At 42.8% G+C, this 25,931-nt stretch overlaps 1 protein-coding gene across 5 annotated transcripts in view; it reads left to right on the top strand.

The window, feature by feature from the left end:
• The window catches only part of si:dkey-245n4.2 (uncharacterized), a 44,718-nt gene that overhangs the window by 914 nt on the left and 17,873 nt on the right, over nt 1-25,931 (top strand). Inside the window, exons 2-6 of one of the 5 annotated variants that reach the window (XR_010461457.1) lie at nt 601-1,143; nt 5,433-5,558; nt 5,899-5,989; nt 6,512-11,181; nt 15,496-15,659. Coding sequence is in view for 1 of the 5 variants with exons in the window: in XM_029637207.2 (XP_029493067.2) it covers nt 601-1,143; nt 5,433-5,558; nt 5,899-5,989; nt 6,512-6,725 (974 nt within the window). In the remaining 4 variants the exon portion in view is untranslated. Of the gene's footprint in view, nt 1-600; nt 1,144-5,432; nt 5,559-5,898; nt 5,990-6,511; nt 11,689-12,883; nt 15,171-15,495; nt 17,040-25,931 lie in introns of those variants that run through there. The other 4 variants (XR_010461456.1, XR_010461458.1, XR_010461459.1 and 1 more) reach the window with 4 other exon arrangements.

Here is a 25,931-nt window from a genome sequence, read left to right as displayed (position 1 = left end):
TTGGTAGGAAACCATTTTGCCAGCATCTTCATGTCGTTAAATGTACTTTAGACAGGTGGCAATGTTGTCATTAGCTAACAAATAGCTAGAATGAGAACGTCCGGTGTCCTCCCTTCAATCTTAGCTAAAGTTATACTGCATCAAAAGTCAGTCTAGCGACATCAAAATGATGACAAGGTTTTCCTATTAATTGTTTGCATCCCATTTAATGTCGTTGTATTTCCAAGCCACTGTAAATGCTCTTTTGATGAAGTCTTCATCAGTGCTCAATAATGATGCATTGAGTAGAATGCTCAGTTGGTCATCTGTACAAAACGAACGTTCAAAACAATATTGTGACGAAAACATGCAACCAATGAATAGCTACCAAAACACAACATGGGGATAATCCCTCCACTGGCCAGGACATTGTTATTTAACCAGCTCATATTACAAAATGGTCTAGTTTATAACATGGCTGTAAACCAGAGCCTTTTAGCCCTGACCCTACACCTTATAGCCAACCTCATCCGACCTGGACACATTTGTTTGTCCAAGGTGCTTTTTTCCTTTCATAGGCTAATGCACTGTAATGTTATATTATACTGTTTTCTCCCATAGAGGCGGCTGGCTTTAGCATCAGGAATGAGCTGCTGGGTAAGTGTGTGCAGGTCCCGGTCCAGGATGGGCATCCCGGGAGCAGGGTGGTGCTGGGGGAGTGCATCCCTGGTTCAGCGCTGCAGGAGTGGCAGTGGCTCCCTGAGCGCCTAGCCCTGAGCAGCTGGCTCACAGGAGAGTGTCTGAGTGGCCAGGAGCATGATCTGAGTGTCAGACTGCACCACTGTGACCCTGGGAATGAGGAGGGGGCTGCAGGTGGCGAGGTGGGCAGGGAAGGCCAGGCATGGGCCTGCTCTAAGAAGGGCCACCTCACACTGCAAGGAAAGGGGCTTCACCTCAGTGCTCCTCACGTGTCCTCTAAGTCGTCTAAGGTCTTCCTCTCCAAAGAGCGTAGACAGGCCAGCAAGTGGAGAACGCTGGGCAACCATACTGTCTGTGGGAATAGAGCCAGCCATCACCACCACCATCGCCACAGGTCCACACAAACTGCTGCTCTGCCCTCCTCAACAAGTACCCCTTCCAATACAAACAGCCAACCACAGTCGAGTAAGAAGAACCGTCCCATCATAGGGTCTCATCATAGAGAAGGGATGTGCCTTATGTCATCCTTCAGGAGCTTTCATTATAGAGCTCATTCATTTTCATCATACTGGGATATTTCAGTTCACTATTTCACACCATTTTCATCAGTCTTACATTTCCTCGCTGTCAAGGGCTGAATTACATTAACACAATTGTACTTCTAGGCTACATGTCTTGGGTCATAGTCACTATTATTTCCATTGTCTCCTATGCAGTGCCTACCAAACAACGTCTAACAAGTTATTCTGTCAGTATTGGTTCTACCGATCTATCTTTTGCCATAGAATACAGTACCAGGCAAAAGTTTGGATACACTTACTCATTCCAGAGTTTTTCTTTATTTTTACAATTTTCTACATTGTAGAATGATAATGAAAACATCAAAACTATGAAATAACACATATGGAGTCATGTAGTTACCAAAAAGTGTTAAACAAATCAAAATATATTTTATATTTGAAATTCTTCAAAGTTTCCACCCTTTGCCTTGACGGCTTTGCACATTCTTGGCATTCTCTCAACCAGCTTCATGAGGTAGTCATGTGGAATGCATTTCAATTAACATGTGTGCCTTGTTAAAAGTTAATTTGTGTAATTTATTTCCTTCTTAATGTGTTTGAGCCAATCAGTTGTGTTGTGACAAGGTATGAATGGTATACAGAATATAGCCCTATTTGGTAAAAGACCAAGTCCATATTATGGCAAGAACTGCTCAAATAAGCAAAGAGAAACGAAAATCATTACTTGAAGACATTAAGGTCAGTCAATCTGGAAAATTTCAATAACTTTAAAAGTTTCTTCAAGTACAGTCGCAAAAATCATCAAGCGCTATGATGAAACTGCTTCTCATGAGGACCACCACAGGAAAGGAAGACCGAGAATTTCCTCTGCTGCAGAGGATAAGTTCATTAGAGTTACCAGGCCCAGAAATTGCAGCACAAATAAATGTTTCACAGAGTTCAAGTAACAGACACATCTCAAGATCAACTGTTCAGAGGACACTGCGTGAATCAGGCCTTCATGGTTGAGTTGCTGCAAATAAAACACTACTTAAGGACACCAATAATAAGAAGAGACTTGCTTGGGCCAAGAAACACAAGAAATGGACATTAGACTGGTGGACATCTGTAATTTGGTCTGATAAGTAGATGATGGATGATCTCCGCATGTGTGTGGGTCCCACCATGAAGCATGGAAGAGGTGGTGTGGGGGTGCTTTGCTGGTGCCACTGTCAAAGATTTATTTGGAATTCAAGGCACACTGAACCAGCATGGCTACCACAGCATTCTGCAGCGATACACCATCCCATCTGGTTTGCGCTTAATGGGACTATCATTTGTTTTTCAACAGGACAATGACCCAATACACCTCCAGGCTGTGTAAGGGCTATTTGGCCAAGAAGAAGAGTGATGTTGTGCTGCATCAGAGACCTGGCCTCCACAATCAACCAACCTCAACCCAATTGAGATGGTTTGGAATGAGTTGGACCACAGTGAAGGAAAAGCAGCCAACAAGTGCTCAGCGTATGTGGGAATTCCTTCAAGACAGTTTGAAAAGCATTCCAAGTGAAGCTGGTTGAGAGAATACCAAGACTGTGGAAAGCTGTCATCAAGGCAAAGGGCGACTACTCTCAAATATAAAATTATTTTGATTTGTTTAACACTTTTTTTGGTTACTACATGATTCCATATGTGTTACAGTGGGGCAAAAAAGTATTTAGTCAGCCACCAATTGTGCAAGTTCTCCCACTTAAAAAGATGAGAGAGGCCTGTAATTAATTTTTTTATGAATTTATTTGCAAATTGTGGTGGAAAATAAGTATTTGGTCAATAACAAAAGTTTATCTCAATACTTTGTTATATACCCTTTGTTGGCAATGACAGTGGTCAAATGTTTTCTGTAAGTCTTCACAAGGTTTTCACACACTGTTGCTGGTATTTTGGCCCATTCCTCCATGCAGATCTCCTCTAGAGCAATGATGTTTTGGGGCTGTTGCTGGGCAACACGGACTTTCAACTCCCTCCAAATATTTTCTATGGGGTTGAGATCTGGAGACTGGCTAGGCCACTCCAGGACCTTGAAATGCTTCTTACGAAGCCACTCCTTCGTTGCCCGGGCGGTGTGTTTGGGATTATTGTCATGCTGAAAGACCCAGCCACGTTTCATCTTCAATGCCCTTGCTGATGGAAGGAGGTTTTCACTCAAAATCTCACGATACATGGCCCCATTCATTCTTTCCTTTACACGGATCAGTCGTCCTGGTCCCTTTGCAGAAAAACAGCCCCAAAGCATGATGTTTCCACCCCTTGCTTCACAGTAGGTATGGTGTTCTTTGGATGCAACTCAGCATTCTTTGTCCTCCAAACAAGATGAGTTGAATTTTTACAAAAAAAAAATCTATTTTGGTTTCATCTGACCATATGACATTCTCCCAATCTTCTTCTGGATCATCCAAATGCTCTCTACCAAACTTCAGACGGGCCTGGACATGTACTGGCTTAAGCAGGGGGACACGTCTGGCACTGCAGGATTTGAGTCCCTGGCGACGTAGTGTGTTACTGATGGTAGGCTTTGTTACTTTGGTACCAGCTCTCTGCAGGTCATTCACTAGGTCCCCCCGTGTGGTTCTGGGATTTTTGCTCACCGTTCTTGTGATAATTTTGACCCCACAGGGTGAGATCTTGCGTGGATCCCCAGATCGAGGGAGATTATCAGTGGTCTTGTATGTCTTCCATTTCCTAATAATTGCTCCCACAGTTGATTTCTTCAAACCAAGCTGCTTACCTATTGCAGATTCAGTCTTCCCAGCCTACAATTTTGTTTCTGGTGTCCTTTGACAGCTCTTTGGTCTTGGCCATAGTGGAGTTTGGAGTGTGACTGTTTGAGGTTGTGGACAGGTGTCTTTTATACTGATAACAAGTTCAAACAGGTGCCATTAATACAGGTAATGCGTGGAGGACAGAGGAGCCTCTTAAAGAAGAAGTTACAGGTCTGTGAGAGCCAGAAATCTTGCTTGTTTGTAGGAGACCAAATACTTATTTTCCACCATAATTTGCAAATAAATTCATTAAAAATCCTACAATGTGATTTTCTGGAGAAAGAAAATCTCATTTTGTCTGTCATAGTTGAAGTGTACCTATGATGAAAATTACAGGCCTCTCATCTTTTTAAGTGGGAGAACTTGCACAATTGGTGGCTGACTAAACACTTTTTGCCCCACTGTATTTTGTAGTTTTGATGTCTTCACTTTTATTCTACAATGTAGAAAATAGTACAAATAAAGAAAACCCCTTGAATGAGTACTGTAGGTATGTCCAAACTATTTTATTTTAATTTTACCCCTTTTTTCTCACCAATTTCGTGGTATCCAATTGTTTTAGTAGCTACTATCTTGTCTCATCGCTACAACTCCCGTACGGGCTCGGGAGAGACGAAGGTTGAAAGTCATGCGTCCACCGATACACAACCCAACTAAGCCGCACTGCTTCTTAACACAGCGCGCATCCAACCCGGAAGCCAGCCGCACCAATGTGTCGGAGGAAACACCGTGCACCTGGCAACCTTGGTTAGCGCGCACTGCGCCCGGCCCGCCACAGGAGTCGCTGGTGCGCGAGACAAGGATATCCCTACTGGCCAAGACCTCCCTAACCCGGACGACGCTAGGCCAATTGTGCGTCGCCCCACGGACCTCCCGGTCACGGCCGGTTACGACAGAGCCTGGGCGCGAACCCAGGGTCTCTGGTGGCACAGCTGGCGCTGTGTGTGTCCAAACTTTTGAGTGGTACTGTACATTGTAACAAAAAAAATGTATCTGATTTGAGAATACCTTGGTTTGGTCAGTGTCTTAGGCTTAACAGTGGGTGATCCAAATGGCATCTCAGCGAGGTCATATACCACTAGTTCCATCAGGGATTGCATTTCCACTGTCCTTGCTGGCTAAATCTCATTCAGCTAAATTCCCTCCATTCAATAGGGTCCTAATGTGGGCTGGTTGCCAGCAAGTCCAAAACTCTTCACTTGGGGCTCCTCCCTACGCCAGTCCTATGGGGCACTAGTTTAAACTTATGTGTATGTCTTTTGATTCAATTCAATCTGATGGTCCTCAGTTAAGTATTTTGGTCTGGCTTTGGTGAGATGGCATACTAATTGATGAACAGATGAATAAAACAAAGGGGCTATGGCTTTGAGATAATAACTAGGGTATTACTCATGTGTTATTACACTCTAATGCTGATGTGATGTCCCCCCTCCAGTTCCCGGGGATGATGTTGTTTCCCCTAACACCACTGGAATGGACCTTGGGACAGAGCACTCTCATCTGGTTGAAAGCACCATGGGCCCTGAGGGCCCCTCAATGACATTCTTCAACGCTGAGTATGGTGAGTTGGGAAACCTATTGCCGGAGGGGTGTGGAAGAAAGACTATGACTGCCTTCAAAACAAACCCAGGGTCAAAACACATCTCTCTGCCCCGATGGGCTCTGGGGCCTTCTACTCTGTGCCTTGTCTACCACATGGTGGCGTTAGAGGAGAGGAAAAGTTACATAGGAATCTGTAGAGTGGGTGTATTAATGTCCAAGCCCACTCAGATAATTCCAGTTTCTAAAGACCTTTTATATGACGTTCTAGAGGTTTGCCAGAGTTTGAAAGTGGAAAGTGTTTGTTTACTCTGAACTGTCGATTATGGGAGTTTCTCCATCTCTCTTTGTGTGTGTTACAGGGTTTGGCTGGAAAGTGACCATGCTGGTGCTGAGCTCCCTGGCTCTGGTGCTGGGGACTGTCATGCTCTTACTCAGCATTCACCACAACAGGTGGGTGCTTATAGTTCTCCTATTTCAGACATGTACAAGTATCTATTAATACACGTATGAATTGGATTTTTTTATTTGTTTTGCATATCCCACCCTCCCTGAGAGAAGTAAGGTTAAGTGCCTTGCTTAAGGGCAAATTGCAAGAATTTTTTTCACCATGTCGACCCGGGGCATTTGAACCAGCGACCTTTCGGTTACTGTCCCAACGTTCTAACTGCTAGGTTAACCTGCACACTGCTGTCTTCCCACTGTACCACTATTGGTCTGCTGACAAGGGGCCTAAGGGGAAATACAGCTTCCCAGTAGTACCATAAACATACATTTTGGATCCAGTATTATGCCTATTACATTCAAGAATTATCAAATTTCCCCACTGAATCTGGATTATGCTCCAAAGATCCTGTGGTTAGGAAGATTTTTTTCTCAAATGACAACCCAGAACTACAACTTCATCACATACTACAGTAACCACAACTGCCCACACAGTTGCAGAACTACAAATGAATGATTTCCCTCTCCCAGGAAGAAGAAAGTAGTGTGTGTGCTGAAGTCGTACACTCCTACAGGGCTTGTGAGTCAGCCGGGGTCCCCTGTGCTCAGCGAGAGAGCCCCCCTCACTCAGCACCCCATGCGGCCGGCACACTCTCCCTCGCTACAGCGGGGAGAGATCTTGATCAAGTGGAAGGACGGTACCGTCACCCCGCTGTTCGACAACAACAGTTACCTGACTGACTGAAGGACGTGTGTTTGTGTGTGTGTGTGTGTGTGTGTGTGTGTCTTTGTACTTGTAGAGAGAAAGAGAAGCAAAGGGAATCTGAAAATCTATTTAAGAATCTGTGAGGTGCACAGTGAACACACACATTTCAATGCATTTCAATATAAAATTTTACAAGTGTGCTGATGTGAGTCAGCATAACGGTTATGTTACACTTTTAACACAGGAACGTTCGGAAAAATATGCACATCCATCTTATCAGGTGCAGAGCAAAAGAAACTATCAAAGAAAACATGTATGTCTGCAACTCTGGTATGCTCCCATGGTGATTTAATCAGACAACGGTTAGATCCCAGTTGGATCTTTGTCAGGTCACATTTTCAACCCACACATTTCATGGAATGTCTGGAAATCCCTCACTTCCCTTAGAAGTATCTGGCCTAACTGAGATGAAAGGTAGCAATGAAGTCCTGCCAGTAGATATAGCTGGACCTGGTTGAAGGACCGTTACGGAATATTCCAAACCCCTGATGAACTAGACAAACAGGCTTTCCCTCTAACTAAGTACTCGTCAAAAGTTTGGACATACCTACTCATTCAAGGGTTTGTCTTTATTTTTTTAAACAATTTTCTACATTGTATAATAATAGTGAAGACATCAAAACTATGAAATAACACATGTAATCATGTAGTAACGAAAAAAGTGTTAAACAAATTAAAATACATTTTATATTTGAGATTCTTCTAAGTGGCCGCCCTTTGCGTTGATGACAGCTTTGCAGATTCTTGGCATTCTCTCAACCGGCTTCACCTGGAATGCTTTTCCAACAGTCTTGAAGGAGTTCCCACATATGCTGAGCACTTGTTGGCTGCTTTTCCTTCACTTTGCGGTCCAACTCTTCCCAAACCATCTCAATTGGGTTGATGTCAGGGGATTGTGGAGGCCAGGTCATCTGATGCAGCACTCCATCACTCTCCTTCTTGGTCAAATTGCCCTTACACAGCCTGGAGGTGTGTTGGGTCATTGTCCTGTTGAAAAACACATGATAGTCCCACTAAGCGCAAACCAGATGGGATGTCGTATCGCTGCAGAATGCTGTGGTAGCCATGCTGGTTCAGTGTGCCTTGAATTCTACATAGATCACAGACAGTGTCCCCAGCAAAGCACCCTGACACCATCACACCTCCTCCATGCTTCACGGTAGGAACCACACATGCAGAGATCATTCATTCACCTACTCTGCTTCTCACAAAGAAACGGCGGTTGGAACCAAAAATCTCAAATTGGGACTCATCAGACCAAAGGACAGATTTCCACCTGTCTCATGTCCATTGCTTGTGTTTCTTGGCCCAAGCAAGTCTCTTCTTATTAGTAGTAGTGGTTTCTTTGCAGCAATTTGACCATCAAGGCCTGATTAATGCAGTCTCCTCTGAACAGTTGATGTTGAGGTGTGTCTGTTACTTGAACTCTGTGAAGCATTTATTTGGGCTGCGAAATCTAATCAACCTGTCCTCTGCAGCAGAGGTAACTCTGGGTCTTTCTTTCCTTTGGCGGTCCTTTTGAGAGCTTCATCTTAGAGCAGTGGTTCTTAACCTGGGTTCGATCGAACCCCAGGGGTTCGGTGAGTCAGTCTCAGGGGTTCGGCGGAGGTCAAGACAAACATCCGATTCATATGATTCGTGATGACACGCTCCGCTTGGCCATCATTGGCTGCAGGTGAACACGCTACATCGCTTGGCCTATCTGTGCTGCAGGGAATTTGGCGCGCTCAGTTTGTGACTATGGTGATGGTACGTCTTGTGATTTCTTTCTTAATATTTTAATCCCTTCATACTTACTATGTCGAGCAAAAAAAGAAAGTGGTCGGACGAATATGTACAATATGGATTTACATGTATAACCGAACGTGATGGGAGTCAGTGTCCTAACTGCATGATTTGCAATGCCAAGTTGAGAAATTCTAGTCTAGCACCGGCAAAACTAAGAGAACACTTCCTTAAGCTGCATGGAGATGGAAAATACAAGAACACAACGCTCGCTGAATTCAAGGTGAAGAGAGCCAGATTCGATGAAAAGGCTACACTGCCTGTTCTCGGCTTTGTACCCATCAACAAACCGATCCTCACAGCATCGTACGAAGTTGCTTACCTGATCGCAAAGCAGGGCAAACCACACACCATTGGTGAAACACTCATAAAACCAGCTGTGTTGAAGATGGCGAATATCATGCTGGGAAAAGAGGCCGAAGTTAAGTTATCCCAAATTCCTCTTTCAAATGACACCATCAGCGACAGAATAGAGGACATGAGCAAAGACATCTTGGCTCAAGTAGTTGCAGATCTGATTTCAAGCCCGGCAAAATTCAGCCTTCAACTCGACGAGACCACAGACGTTTCCAATCTAAGCCAGCTTGCTGTATTTGTGCGCTATGTGAAAGACGACGTGATAAAGGAATAATTTTTATTTTGTAAGCCTCTTACAACAACAACTAAGGCAGCCGATGTGAAGAAACTTGTGGATGACTTCTTCAAAGACAACAATCTTTCGTGGGATATGGTTTCTGCAGTTTGTTCGGACGGAGCTCCAGTCATGCTGGGAAGAAAGTCTGGTTTTGGTGCGCTAGTGAAAGCCGATGCACCACACATCATTGTTACGCATTGTATTCTGCACAGGCATGCGTTGGCAACAAAAACCTTGCCTCCAAAACTGGCAGAAGTATTAAAAATTGTAGTGGAATGCGTGAACTATGTGCGAACTAGTGCTCTGCGGCATCGCATCTTCAGTGAGCTGTGTAAAGAAATGGGCTCTGAATTCGAGGTACTTCTGTACCATTCTAACGTTAGGTGGTTATCCCGGGGACAGGTGCTGAATCGTGTTTTTGCCGTGCGTGTGGAATTAGCCCTGTTTTTGCAAGAGCACCAACATTGTCATGCAGATTGCTTCAAAAATTCTGAGTTCATTCTCATTTTAGCGTACATGGCTGATATCTTCACAGCTCTCAATCATCTCAATCAAAAGATGCAGGGCGGTGGAGTCAACATCATCGAAGCGGAGGAAAACCTGAAGGCTTTTCAAAAAAAGCTACCGTTATGGAAACGACGAACAGAGAACAATAACTTCGCAAACTTTCCCCTGCTGGACGACTGTGTAAGTAAGATCGAAGATGTATCTGGAATCGGAGACATTTCTGTACCTGCTGAACTGAAGCAAGCAATTGCCACGCACTTAGATGAGCTTGCAAAGTCTCTCGACGGATACTTCCTACAAGAGAGTCATATCCAGCATGGGTGAGACAGCCGTTCACGTTTAGTGTTGAGACAACAGATGTCAATGATGAATACCTCGATGAAATCATTGAAATTCAGCAGAGCCAGGTTCAACAGCAACTCTTCAGAACAACAACGCTTTCAACGTTTTGGTGTCAACAAATGGTAACGTACCCTGTTATTGCTAAGAAAGCTCTGGAGATTTTCATACCGTTTGTTACAACATATCTTTGCGAGCAATCCTTTTCGAGGATGCTGGACATAAAAACGAAGAAAAGGAACAGACTTTGTTGCGAAAATGACATGAGAGTGGCACTTGCCAAGGTGAAGCCGCGCATTTCTGAACTGGTCTCTGAAAGGCAACAGCAGAAGTCACACTGATTTGCAGTAAATATTCATTATTATGTTTTTGTTTTTGTGTGAAAATGATAATCTGTGTGAAAATGTTTTGATGATTTTGTTCTTTGAACACAGTGATGTTGATGCACGGTTCATTTTGTGCACCAGTCAAATATATACCTATGTTTTGAATTGGATTTTTTTTTTCAATTAAGAAGGGTTCGGTGAATGTGCATATGAAACTGTTGGGGTTCAGTACCTCCAACAAGGTTAAGAACCACTGTCTTAGAGCTTTATAGTTTTTGCAACTGCACTTGAAGAAACATTAACATTTCTTGAAGTTTTCCAGATTGACTGACCTTAATGTCTTCAAGTAATGATGGACTTTTGTTTCTCTTTGCTTATTTGAGCAGTTCTTGCCATAATATGGACAAAGCCCTATTTGGTAAAAGACCATCTTCTGTATACCACCCCTACCTTGTCACAACACAACTGATTGGCTCAAACGCATTAAGAAGGAAAGAAATTGACATGTGACCTGTTAATTGACATGTATTCCACGTGAGATAATGCCAAGAGTGCAAAGCTGTCATCAAGGCAAAGGTTGGAAACTTTGAAGAATCTCAAATATAAAATATATTTTGATTTGTCTAATATTTTTTGGGTTACTACATGATTCCAAATGTGTTATTTCATAGTTTTGATCTCTTCACTATTATTCTACAATGTAGAAAATAGTAAAAAAAAATAAAGAAAATCCTTTGAATGAGTAGGTGTGTCCAAACTTTTGACTGGTACTGTATGTCCATGTGCTTCCAGCAGGTGTGAGAATGCAGTGGATTGTACATACTGTAGTCGTAACATGTTCAAGGTGAGTCCTGAGGTATTTGTAGCATTGCTATGATATCAATTGCTAGTGTTTTGAGGTGTCAACAATGTTGTCAATCTACTATAGCCAAATGAGAATAGAAGAGAATAATCATAGTTTTTGCAATGATAACAGTATATTTTCAGAGCTAGTATAATGACAGCTTTTGTATGGAAGATATGATGTGAAATGTGGAAAAGTAACAAAAGATTTTTGTGGCTGAATTATGGATATTGTACTTGCTCACTAATATAGGAAGTGTTGACAGCTACTGTGCAACGTTCTGATATTTTGATGCATAGAGCCTTACTGACATTGGGATTTTGGGTCCGATACTGATTTCGATCTTTTAAGGGACACATCTAACCGATACTGATATCTGCCGATATACTGTTTTACAGTGGGGAAATTAAAAAGTCCCAAGAAATATGTTTCAAATGTTGATTTCTTAAATTGTGACAGTAATGACATCATGAGCCAGCATCAATACACCCTGCATCCCCACTGCTGGCTTGCCTCTGAAACGAAGGGTGTTTTCACACTAGGTCCCTTTAAGTGAATTTTTGAAGAACTAAGTGCAGTTCGCTGAATTATTTTGTTCAGTGTGAACACTCCAAAGGAACTCAGACCCCTCAAAAGCATAACAGCGGGAAGTAGGTGTGCAAATAAGAAATCCTAAATATATATACGTTTCTCTCACAAAAGTGGTGCACTAGGCCTTTATTACTCCTCTGTTAGTGGACTGATATAGCTGTCTGTGGCGCAAGCTGCAACCAAATCCACATCGAAATGTGAGTTATAGATCTGTCATTCTCATTGAAAGCAAGTCTAAGAGGCGGTACATCTGTGTGCGTTATTTCTATGCTTCCCGTTCTTAGGTTTTGGTTTTGTACACCAGCTGAAAATACAATATTTTTGGTTATGAGAAAATATATTTCACAGCGGTTTTATATGGTGCAATGATTCTCTACACTAGCTTGTTTTGTCACATAAACTGAAATGAAGAGAACTATTACAATTTTAGCAACCAGGAAATGGGGAGCAATTTCTGCGTAAATTTAGGGTTAGGTTCAATGGCCTATATAAACCCTAGATTTCTGATGCGATGTATTGTCCATTGAGGCTTTGAAGCCTCCGGTCGGCCACATTGGCACTACCCAGTAGGAGCAGTCCTCCGTAGGAATGAATGGAATTCTATAGTATTTAAATTAAATGTTTCAAGGACAAAATTACATGTACTTAAGTATTTTTTGTTGTAGTGGGGACAGTAACATTAGTACTCTCAAAAAATATATACTTTAAGGAAAATGTTTTTATATATATATATTATAAATTTTTAGCTCACAATATAATAAATGTCAAAAATTAGTGTAGACTTTAATAAATGCATTTCTATAGCTTCCAAAAAAAAATTAAAATTGAGGAGTACCAAGCTGACTGCGCAGTGGCTTCAATACAGCGCCCCCTGTCAGTCATACAGGATTTATGCACATTATTGGTAAGGATATGGTTTTCCCAAGGATACCGGATAACATTAACCACAAAATGAATGCTAGCTCTTAAAGGGGCAGTAGCCTAAATTGAGTGTACTATTTTCAAATACAGCATTATTGAATCTGCTGCAGTATTATTCTGTAATTCTGTTACCGATCTATAATATTTACATGTTAATATGATCTTTTGATTACAAATGTCTCATCTGTAGGCCTCCTGAGGTCTAAGGCACTGCATCGCTGTGCTGAGGCTTCACTACAGACTCGGGATCAAATCTAAGCTCTGTCACACCCGGCCGTGACCGGGAGACCCATGAGGCGGCGCACAATTGGCCCAGCATCTTCCGGGTTGGGGGAAGGTTTGGCCGGCCGGGATGTCCTTCTCTCATCGTGCTCTAGCGACTCCTTTGGCGGGCCGGGTACCTGCAAGCTGACTTCGGTTGGACGGTGTTTCCGCCGACACATTGGTGTGGCTGGCTTCTGGGCTAAGCAAGCAGTGTGGCTTGGCAGGGTCGTGTTTCGGAGGACACATGGCTCTCGACCGTTGTCTCTCCCGAGTTTGTAGTAGAGTTGCAGCGATGAGACAAGACTGTAACTACCAATTGGATGCCACAAAAAAAGTGTTAAAAGTAAAAAATGTATTTTCATTTTTTTAAAGGTGCTACACCTAGAATTTCTCCCCCATGTGGAAGCTAGGTGAATTGCAAGAGCACTAGACTGCATTCAAAATAAATCCCCCACAAACCATTTCCATCATCAAATCAAATTTATTTATATAGCCCTTCGTACATCAGCTGATATCTCAAAGTGCTGTACAGAAACCCAGCCTAAAACCCCAAACAGCAAGCAATGCAGGTGTAGAAGCACGGTGGCTAGGAAAAACTCCCTAGAAAGGCCAAAACCTAGGAAGAAACCTAGAGAGGAACCAGGCTATGTGGGGTGGCCAGTCCTCTTCTGGCTGTGCTGGGTGGAGATTATAACAGAACATGGCCAAGATGTTCAAATGTTCATAAATGACCAGCATGGTCGAATAATAATAAGGCAGAACAGTTGAAACTGGAGCAGCAGCATGGCCAGGTGGACTGGGGACAGCAAGGAGTCATCATGTCAGGTAGTCCTGGGGCATGGTCCTCCGAGAGAGAGAAAGAAAGAAAGAAAGAATTAGAGAATGCACACTTAGATTCACACAGGACACCGAATAGGACAGGAGAAGTACTCCATATATAACAAACTGACCCTAGCCCCCCGACACATAAACTACTGCAGCATAAATACTGGAGGCTGAGACAGGAGGGGTCAGGAGACACTGTGGCCCCATCATAGCCACCTAATCATCCCCAGCTTCCAATTGGCTTATCCACCCCTCTCCTCCCCTTGTAGCTGTCCCCCAGTCAACTTACCTGGTAAAATAAGGGTTGAATGAGAATGGCCGCAATAAACATGAAATACATTTTTTTCATCAAATGTATCGAATATCGATGGAATTATCAGCCGATGTCAATATACCGGTAAAAATCAATATACCAATAACGGCCGACAATATCGGTGAATATATATATTAGTCATGTTCTAGAGTAAATTCATTTGGGTGGTCAAACTTATTACAGTGCCAGTCAAAAGTTTGGACACACCTACTCATTTAAGGGTTTTTCTTTATTTTGACTATTTTATACATTGTAGAATAATAGTGAAGACATCAATACTATGAAATAACACATCAGGAATGATGTAGTAACCAAAAAAGTGTTAAACAAATCTAAATATATTTGAGATTCTGTAATGTAGCCACCCTTTGCCTTGATGACAGCTTTGCACACTCTTGGAATTCTCTCAACAATTTATTTCCTTCTTTTGAGCCAATCAGTTGTGTTGTGACAAGGTAGGAGTGGTATACAGAAGATAGCCCTATTTGATAAAAGGCCAAGTACATATTATGGCAAGAACAGCTCAAATAGCAAAGAGAAATCACAGTTCATCATTACTTTAAGACATGAAGGTCAGTCAATCTGGAACATTTCAAGAACTTTGCTGATTGCATTTATTTAGAGTTCAAGGCACACTTAATCAGCATAGCTTCCACCGCATTCTGCAGCGATGCCATCTGGTTTGAGCTTAGTGGGACCGTCATTTGTTTTTCAACAGGACAATGACCCAACACCTCCAGGCTGTGTAAGGGCTATTTAACCAAGAAGGAGAGTGATGGAGTGCTGCATCAGATGGCCTGGCCTCCACAATCACCTGACCTCAACCCAAATTAGATGGTTGGACCTCAGAGTGAAGGAAAAGCAGCCAACAAGTGCTCAGAACTCCTTCAAGACTGTTGGAAAATAATTCCAGATGAAGCTGGTTGAAAGAATGCCAAGAGTGTGCAAAGCTGTCATCAAGGCAAAGGGTGGCTACTTTGAAGAATCTCAAATTTAAAATAAACTTTTTTGGTTACTACATGATTCCATATGCATTATTTCATAGTTTTGATGTCTTCTCTATTATTCTACAATGTAGAAAATAGTAAAAATGAAGAAAAACCCTTGAATGAGTAGGTGTGTCCAAACTTTTGACTGGTACTGTAAATATAAGTTATGGCAGGCTCTCACCACATGTGGGTGTGATGACATGCTGTAACGCCCTCAAAAAGTATACAAATGTCTACTTCCAAATTCTCAAACTTTTCTATGCCGCCCAGGGAAAAACATGGCTATTGTGAGTAGGATTCTGTTGGAACTTGCAATCCAATTCCTCTGACTATCATTGTTATGATGCCAATAATCATGATTACCTATATATTAATAATTTGGTGGGTGCTTACATTTGTCCTGTTTCACAGCATGTGATCCCAACTCCCTGAGACATCCTCGGAGAGTGGGGTCATTGGCCTCCCATTATCAACAGTGACCCCGGTGAGCACATTGACAGATTTTTCACCTCGTCGGCTCTGGGATTTGAACGATCAACCCGACCACTGCTCCAACCACTCGGCTACCTAACCTGGTATTGATAGCAGCCACACATTTTTCCACAATCTCATGACATAAATCGTATCTATTTTCTATCTATTATCAATCTAAACTATTTTTCCTGACAGTTTTTCCTGAGGCGGCAGGCATAGGTGCTAATGGTATAGAAACTCTTGAGTACAAGCATCAATCATACCTAGGAACACTACATGATTGAACATGCATGAAAACACCCAAACCCACATACAGATTCCTTAGAAACACAACATGAATACAAACATGCACGCACAGTCAAATAATAACACCTGGGTTTTACGGGGATAACACTGCAGCTGAGCAGCCACTCCTTCATGACTCTGCTACTTCACAGCTTTCTTCTCTTGCCTGAGGCACATGCAAATGTGGAACCAGACTAAGTGTGTGAGAGGTTTTGCTGAGAAAGTGATTTCCGGCGATCCTCTGGTAAACCTTGTGTTTGAGCCTCCTAACCGTAATAATAAGGTTTAAACATTTTGTTATCCTATTTATCGAATATCAGCGGAATTATCGGCAGATATCAATATATCGCTGTAAGGCCAATATCGGCCGATAATATCAGTTGGGCTCTATTAATGCACTTTATTTTTCAGAATTTTAATTACGGACTGCTACAGTACTGTAACAGTTCTTATGACATTCCCTTACACATACTGTATAAAAAAAGTGGATTACATATGTAAATATTATAAGACACTTTTTTTAGGTGATAACCTGAGGAGTTAATATATGTTTAACATCAATACAAGGTCTGTGGAGTTGACTTGTTGGTGTTTTGTGGATGATTGACACGAAAGTGGTAATTACATAGCCTGGGTGCCAGTCTCTATTACACTAGCTTTTGTGTCAGTCTGTTTTTCTCTCTTGCAAACTCCTTATGGAATCATCATGACAAACAATGACAAGGAAGTAGAGAAAAGCTCAAACAGATCTGGGACCAGGCTATTAATAACAGTTCCTACTAGAGGTGGCACCACAGGTCCCCAGAGTGGTGTGAGAGAAAAATATTCTGGGGCCCATAGTTTTACCTAATCTGGTAACCTAACCAGGTGAAACTCCAGACCTTATATGGTATGATGTGATTAATCTTTTTAAAAAGGTTGAATATGGGCTTAGATAGGACCAGAGTTTTTCTAATCAGGTTACATGTTGTTTTTTTTACTGCCCTTGGGGAAGATGAAAACCCTGTTAAACCGCAGCAATCGTGTACTTGTTCATGTGAATTATGTTTTAAATAAAGGACTAGGGAGATTCTTATACACAGAGAAAGCATGATTGGACACAGAAACTCACAGGGCTTGCTTTGTGCAGGTTTGCATCGTGTAGTCCTGCCATATGCTACTGTAGACCTAATAAAACGTGAAATCAGTCTATGTCAGCTACTGTGTTCACTTTTTCCTTCCAGTTGATCATTTTGGATATAAAAAGTCTAGGTGGCCCAGTCAGCCCAAGTTTGAATATAAGCAACATTTGATCCCATTCACATTTTCTCACAAACAAATGGGCTATAATACACAACATTACTGCTTTGTCCACAGCGCATTGTAGGCTAGATCAGGGTTTCCCAAACCTGGTCCTGGGCCCCCCGGTGCACATTTAGTTTTTTGCCCTAACACTACACAGCAGATTCAGCTAACCAACTCATTATCAAGCTTTGTTTTTTTGAATCAGCTGTGTTGTGCTAGGGGGAAAATGGGACCTAGTTTGGGAAATCCGGTAGCAGCTAGAAGTGCTACACCAGGGCTGCCCAACCCTCTTCCTGGAGATCTACTGTCCTGTAGGTTTTCAGTCCAACCCTCTTCCTGGAGATCTACTGTCCTGTAGGTTTTCAGTCCAACCCTCTTCCTGGAGATCTACTGTCCTGTAGGTTTTCAGTCCAACCCTCTTCCTGGAGATCTACTGTCCTGTAGGTTTTCAGTCCAACCATCTTCCTGGAGATCTACTGTCCTGTAGGTTTTCAGTCCAACCCTAATTTAGCATATATGATTCAGCTAGTTAAGGTCTTGTTGAGCAGCTAATAAGAATAATCAGGTGTGTTAAATTAGGGTTGGACTGAAAACCTGCAGGAAGGTAGATCTCCAGGAAGAGGGTTGGGCAGACCTGTGCTATACTATGCAGCTGCTGTTGTTAGTTTAGCCTACAGTTGATTAGTCTGAATTTTTTTATCGTTTCCATGAAATACAGCATGTCAGATCGCTAATGTTAAGGCATATAGGCTGTTACATTTATGTAAGTTTATGTGAGTTTTTGCTTGTGTCTCTGGGGAGTGATGTGTTAACACGCTTGCTAAATAAATATCTGAGAAAGTGTTGAGCGCGCCTCCAACTTTGTGCGTTGTGCCCTGCCAACACGATCTGCGATTTCTGTGAATCTGATTGGTCAAGACACACAAAAATCCAGCAGCAGCACTCTGATGTAAAGGACAGAGAATGTGCGCAAGATGACAAATCATGAGGCAAGTCTGTCTAAAAAAACAGCACTTTGACCCTCTTAATGTCACGTTCGTCGTAACGATGAGACCAAGGCGCAGCGTGATTTGAATACATTCTTCTTTATTTATGAAGAACACGAAGAAACACTAAACAAAATAACAAAACTAACATGAAGCTGATAATAACGAGTGCTGCAACTACACATAGACAATAACCCACAAAACCAAAATGGGAAAAAGGCAACCTAAATAGGATCCCCAATCAGAGACAACGATAAACAGCTGTGGAACAGGGCGTACTGGACCCTGGAGGCCTGGTGCGTGGTGCCGGCACTGGTGGTACCGGGCTAGGGACACGCACCTCAGGGCGAGTGCGGGGAGGAGGAACAGGGCGTACTGGGCTATGAAGGCACACATGAAGCCTGGTGCGTGGTGTTGGCACTGGTGGTACCGGGCTGGGGACACGCACCTCAGGGTGAGTGCGGGGAGGAGGCACAGGATACACTGGACCGTGGATACGCATTGGAGATCCAGAACATAGAGCTGGCTCAATACGTCCTGGCTGGATGCCCATTCTAGCCCGGCAAATGCGAGGAGCTGGAATAGAGCACACCGGGCTAGAATAGCGCACTGGAGACACCGCGCATCTCTGCATAACACGGTGCCTGACCAGTTACACGCTCCCAACGGTAAGCACGAGGAGTTGGCTCAGGTCTCCTACCTGACTCAGCCAATCTCCTCGTGTGCCTCGCCCCCCAAAAAAATATTGGGGCTGCCTCTCGGACTTCCGTGCTAGCCGTGTACCTTCATATGTTCCTCTATTCTCCTGTAATTCTCGTAGTATCGCCGTTCCACTCTCGCTGCCTCTAACTCCTCCTTAGGACGGCGATACTCCCCTGGCTGTGTCCAGGGTCCTGCTCCATCTAATATATCCTCCCAGGTCCATCTCCCCATTAAACTTACATCAGTATCTTCCTGCAAGACTATGAAATATCATCATCAATGGTAAGAATCAGATAGTGTAGTCTCACCAGCATTTGGTTCATTGCTGAATTTGGTGTGTTTCTCAACATTCCTTGCTTAGAATGCATTTAGGTGCATCTAGAACTCCTTTTATGTGTGAATTTAGGACAAGTTGTTCCAAGTTTCTCAGAGATATTGCACTGTGAGTAGTACTGGAAGTCCCGGTCCTTGAACATGGCCAGCTTTCGCCACAACAACTGGCACCTGCCTACAGTAGTTTTAGAATTGTTAGTTAGATTACTTGTTGGTTATCACTGCATTGTCGGAACTAGAAGCACAAGCATTTCGCTACACTCGCATTAACATCTGCTAACCATGTGTATGTGACAAATAAAATTTGATTTGATTTGAGCAGGAGAAACAATGACTGTTCCACAAGCACATAGGCTCAAGGTGGAGTGTGAGGCGCAAGGTGGAGTTTTACGAGCAGTGTGTAAGCTCAGCAAACCAGTTGCTTTTTCTGATAAAGAGAGAACCTGGAAACCATTCCGGGGGTGGTAAAATAGAATATGATAGAATTCATAAGTATAGTAAGTTTGATAAGGGGAGGTTATTATTTTAATTAAGATTTCTAAAAGTATAATGTGTTGTTTTTTGTGTGTGTTTGTGTACTTCCAGACATTGAACCCACAGAGGTAAGGAAGATACCTCGTCAGTTGTTCAACTGAAATGTGTCTTCCACATTTAACCCAACCCCTCTGAATCAGAGAGGTACAGGGGGCTGCCTTAATCGACATCCATGTCATCGGCACCTGGGGAATAGTGGGTTAACTGCCTTGCTCAGGGGAAGAACGACAGATTTTCACATTGTCAGCTCTGTGATTTGATCCAGCAACTTTTCAGTAACTGGCCCAATGCTCCTACCCACCAGGCTACCTAGTCAGATTGATGATGTTTTATTTATGGAGCCTGGTATTTCCCAGGTTATTGTTCATTTTATTTCAATAAAAGTGTGTGTGTACGTACAGACCTGGAACCTGCTATTACCCTGTGGCACGGAAATGTCCCAGCTCCCAGCAGGAGGGTTCTGTTTACTGCTCCATGTCGTTTGTTGTTTTAGGAGAGACTGGTGTCGAGGTTTTAGGCTTTAATATTGAATAATTAGTGTTAAGAAGAGGTACAGAGGAATGAGGGACTGGCTTAAAGCCATTAGCATTTGCCATAGAATTACAACATTATGTTAATCACATTACTTTTATATCAGAATGCATTTCCTATATTGGTATTCACACTGTTTTTCTTAGAGGCAACAGAATAGGTTTCTTAGAACTCTCATGTGTCTGTGTGAAGGGAGAGAAGGCTCTGAGATTTAACGTTGACATTAGATTTACGATGGCTTGGTGATAAGACAGCATTCCATTCCATGATTAGTGTCTGTGTGCCTGTCTGTCAGTACCAGGGAGACCCAATCTCCAGTTTTTTTACGGAATGGACCTAGTGTCTATGTTGCATTAGTATTTCTGTATAAGCAAGCAGTAAATGAACTAGAGACAGATATTTGGCGCCATGTAAATCCTGATGTCTGTTGCATGAGAGCAAAATGTACCTTTGTATAAATTCTCTCATCTGTGATTTGTCATGAACATCCAGGAGGATGGACTTTGATATAACATGCTTTTGCTTAGTCCTGCTGGTTGGGCTCTCAACGAATCAACTACGGGAGGGTCGTTGACAAGCTCCATTACCTCAGTAATTAAATAATGAAGTTTGATTGTTTTTAAGAAATCTAAAAGGCTCCTTTTGATTAGAATAATTCCACGACACATTGTTTATTGGAAATGATGATTATGTACATGTCATTAGGTACTGTAAATGTTACAGCTGAGCTGGGAATGTGTACATCCTTTCACACGGAAGTTGGTATCATCTCCATCAACATCACCTCTTAAGCTTTCCTCCCCTGACCGCTGACCTGGTGGTGGAGAAAGTATAGTAATGCTTTGGGAATGCCCGCGTTCCCTTTCCTCCCCTGACCGTTGACCTGGTGGTAGAGAAAGTATAGTAATGCTTTGGGAATGCCCGCGTTCCCTTTCCTCCCCTGACCGTTGACCTGGTGATGGAGAAAGTATAGTAATGCTTTGGGAATGCCCGCGTTCCCTTTCCTCCCCTGACCGTTGACCTGGTGGTGGAGAAAGTATAGTAATGCTTTGGGAATGCCCGCGTTCCCTTTCCTCCCCTGACCGTTGACCTGGTGGTGGAGAAAGTATAGTAATGCTTTGGGAATGCCCGCGTTCCCTTTCCTCCCCTGACCGTTGACCTGGTGGTGGAGAAACTATAGTAATGCTTTGGGAATGCCCGCGTTCCCTTTCCTCCCCTGACCGTTGACCTGGTGGTGGAGAAAGTATAGTAATGCTTTGGGAATGCCCGCGTTCCCTTTCCTCCCCTGACCGTTGACCTGGTGGTGGAGAAAGTATAGTAATGCTTTGGGAATGCCCGCGTTCCCTTTCCTCTCCTGACCGTTGACCTGGTGGTGGAGAAAGTATAGTAATGCTTTGGGAATGCCCGCGTTCCCTTTTCTCTCCTGACCGTTGACCTGGTGGTGGAGAAAGTATAGTAATGCTTTGGGAATGCCCGCGTTCCGTTTCCTCCCCTGACCGTTGACCTGGTGGTGGAGAAAGTATAGTAATGCTTTGGGAATGCCCGCGTTCCCTTTCCTCCCCTGACCGTTGACCTGGTGGTGGAGAAAGTATAGTAATGCTTTGGGAATGCCCGCGTTCCCTTTCCTCTCCTGACCGTTGACCTGGTGGTGGAGAAAGTATAGTAATGCTTTGGGAATGCGTTCCCTTTTCTCTCCTGACCGTTGACCTGGTGGTGGAGAAAGTATAGTAATGCTTTGGGAATGCCCGCGTTCCCTTTCCTCCCTGACCGTTGACCTGGTGGTGGAGAAAGTATAGTAATGCTTTGGGAATGCCCGCGTTCCCTTTCCTCCCTGACCGTTGACCTGGTGGTGGAGAAAGTATAGTAATGCTTTGGGAATGCCCGCGTTCCTTTCCTCCCCTGACCGTTGACCTGGTGGTGGAGAAAGTATAGTAATGCTTTGGGAATGCCCGTTCCCTTTCCTCTCCTGACCGTTGACCTGGTGGTGGAGAAAGTATAGTAATGCTTTGGGAATGCCCGCGTTCCCTTTCCTCCCCTGACCGTTGACCTGGTGGTGGAGAAAGTATAGTAATGCTTTGGGAATGCCCGTGTTCCCTTTCCTCCCCTGACCGTTGACCTGGTGGTGGAGAAAGTATAGTAATGCTTTGGGAATGCCCGCGTTCCCTTTCCTCTCCTGACCGTTGACCTGGTGGTGGAGAAAGTATAGTAATGCTTTGGGAATGCCCGCGTTCCCTTTTCTCTCCTGACCGTTGACCTGGTGGTGGAGAAAGTATAGTAATGCTTTGGGAATGCCCGCGTTCCCTTTCCTCCCCTGACCGTTGACCTGGTGGTGGAGAAAGTATAGTAATGCTTTGGGAATGCCCGCGTTCCCTTTCCTCCCTGACCGTTGACCTGGTGGTGGAGAAAGTATAGTAATGCTTTGGGAATGCCCGCGTTCCCTTTCCTCCCTGACCGTTGACCTGGTGGTGGAGAAAGTATAGTAATGCTTTGGGAATGCCCGCGTTCCCTTTCCTCCCTGACCGTTGACCTGGTGGTGGAGAAAGTATAGTAATGCTTTGGGAATGCCCGCGTTCCCTTTTCTCTCCTGCTGTTTAAATATACCTTAATGAGAGGGCCAGGTGGATTCAAACTGCAGTAAAGAGCAGGCTGACGTTAACCACCAACCCTCCTGACCACATGAACATGCCAACTTCTATACTCTACTGTTTGGAGACATGTGTATTTGTTATTTAAATACTTATTTTATGTGTATTTGAGTATTTTCAAATAATGTGGCCATAATCAACTACTTCTATTGGAAGTATTTGAAAATATTTTCTAACACTTATTTCAAATATTATTTTCAGATACCTGGGTTAAATGCATGGGAGTATATTTGTGTCAGTGTATTTAAGTATTTTCAAATACATGCAAATACTTTCCAAGTGTATTTCCAAATACATTCCGTATTTTAACTACTTGTCCCCCCAACAATTTTGTTTTTGAATATTTACTTCAAAATGTATGTGACAGTAATTGAGATATTTTCAATAGTATTTGAACCCAGTTCTAGGTTCAAATACAAGGCTCATAGGGCTCTGGTCAAAGTATGGAAGTCCATGTCCTCTATATGACTTCAGTGGAAAATACACTGTATAGTATTTGTTGCCCTTGAGCAGATACGGTACATTTCTTGGTTTGAATGGAAAATAATAGGTGCCTTGAAGCTGTTTCTCCCTTGATGTTTTGATGTATGTCTAGTGCTGTCAGTGGTTGTCACGGGAACACTGTAGAACTGTATCTCCCTTGGTAACATTATATCTGAGATGCAATAAATCTAAGAAATAACCAGCGGGTGGCTATGAACGACTTCTAATGTCCTGCTTAATCTCTTTACAAATGTCAAATCATTCTGTGAGAGTGTGTTGGTAACAGTGACTTTGAATGTAAATATAAAACTATAAGTTGTTCCTTCATTCTTTATTGAACAGCATTAAACAGTGACTTCAGTTATACTAGACTTGTCTCCCTAGGCAGACGGGTTGCCTCCCACAATGTAAACAAGATTATCTTTATTTTTATTATCCGATTGGCTGTTACCCATTTCACAACAAGATCCTACAAAAATGCTATGGTGGAGGTCGCTCTCATACAGGAACAATAATGGAAAACCTGATATTTGATACAGTGGAGGGCTTCATGAGGGACTGTAGTACAGACAGGCAGTTCACCCAGGGAGCATAGTTCTTCACATGTTAAAAAGGGGGAAATAGACTGCACTTGGACACACATAACAACACACCCTAAATATCAGTGAATAGGTACGGGCAGTGCTTGACTTCTTTTCTTGTAAATCAGTAGACGCTCTTATCCAGTTCGACTTACAATAGTGGTGCATACTTGTACATACTTGTTCCCTGCAGGAATCAAACCCACAGGCCTGGTGTTGCAAGTGCCATGCTCTACTAACTGAGCTACATGGGACTTAGACAAACATTAGTGCCCGGTACTCATTTTGTGTGTACTGTTTATATTTAGGTGCAGGAACTGCAAGTATAAATGATTTCTTATTCCTTATATTAAGCAACCCAGATGGTAACAAACCATTTTTAGATAGCCAGGGCCACACTCCAACACTTGGACATTGTTTACAAATGAATCATTTGTGTTTAGTGAGTGTGCCAGATCAGAGGCAGTAGGGGTGACCAGGGATGTTCTCTTGATAAGTGCTCTTGATAAGTGTGTTAGTTGGACCATTTTCCTGTCCTGCTAAGCCTTCAAAATGTAACGAGTACTTTTGTGTGTCAGGGAAAATGTTTGGAGTAAAAAGTACATTATTTTCTTTAGGAATGTAGTGAAGTAAAAGTAAAAGTAGTAAAAAATATAAATAGTATAGTAAGGACTTAAGTAGTACTTTAAAGTATTTTTACTTAAGAACTTCACACCACTGGCAATAGGTCCCTACAGCATGTCAGATTGCTAAAGTTTAGGTTTAATAGGCTGCTACATTTATGCAAAAGTTTTTGCTTGTGTCTGTCAGGAGTGGTGTTATCACGCTTGTTAAGTCAATACCAGAGGAAAGATGGAGAGCATGTCTTGAGCTTTGTGTGTTGTGCACGACCTGGTCAAGACACACAAAGAGCCTGTAGCAGCACTCCGATGTGAAGGACAGAGCGTGAGATGACAAATCATAAAGCAAATCTGTAAAAAAACAAAACAACATCACTTTGCCCCTGTTATTAACGCTTTGCATCATTATATTTTATTAAACTAAATCAAAAGTGGTGTGGCCATCTTGCCACACGCTTTCCAGCAGCCCTGCTGCTAATACTTGCATGACAGACCCAGGGCCCATACCCTTTTGTGTACAGCTAGGCTGGCTAGATGACCTGTCAAATGGCCAAAGATGGCTGCTTTTGTATTATCTCATTCTCTGTTCTTTCCACTGGTTCTTGGACAGAGTTTTGATGTATATTATAGACAGAGTGCTGGTACAAAAGGCTTTTGGGTCGGCACACATGGCCGGCACATGGCATCATCCATCCCCCCTGGGGTCTGATGGTCAGAGGCACTAGATCCAAAACCAACTAGGCTTCAGAGACTGCTTAGAGCAGAGACACTGTGCAGCCAGTGGGAGACAACCCACTTAAACAACATAAACATGTTGGTTTTTACAGCAAAAAACAGGAAGCAATATACTGACTGTAGGGCAGGGTACAACTGATTTGAAATGCTCTCTGTAGAATGCAAACTGTCACAACACACCTAGTGGTCTGAGCTACCAATTGTTAGTAGTATTAGTTTTGACAGAAAACATTTACAGGTTATTAAATGACACATCCCTGTTATTGAATCGGATATTGGATTCATTTCTTGTCTAAAGGGCACATTCTTGTCTGCCAGTAACCATGTTTTCATACACAGTTTTTATGCGAATAAAGTCATACCTATAAACAAGCATTTACCCGTGCTATATCGGTCCTCTAATACAGGACTAGTAAAGGCCCAGTGCACTACTTTTGTGAAGAAATGAAATGTATATTTTATTTGTAATAACACATTTGTTTAGTGAAACTTTTCAGGGGATGCTGCAGCACCCTCAACAAACATACGTCCTGCAGCTATGACCAGAGTAAGGCACATTTGCTATTAACACAACAGTTAAAGTTGAAAATGCAATGTAAACACACTGAACATTAGATTTTCATTCAGTACATGAAAAATTAAACAAAAAATGAC

Source organism: Oncorhynchus nerka, linkage group LG27 (genome assembly GCF_034236695.1).
Source record: "Oncorhynchus nerka isolate Pitt River linkage group LG27, Oner_Uvic_2.0, whole genome shotgun sequence".
NCBI classification, from domain to species: Eukaryota; Metazoa; Chordata; class Actinopteri; order Salmoniformes; family Salmonidae; genus Oncorhynchus; species Oncorhynchus nerka.
This window is presented reverse-complemented; position numbering and strand designations above follow the sequence as displayed.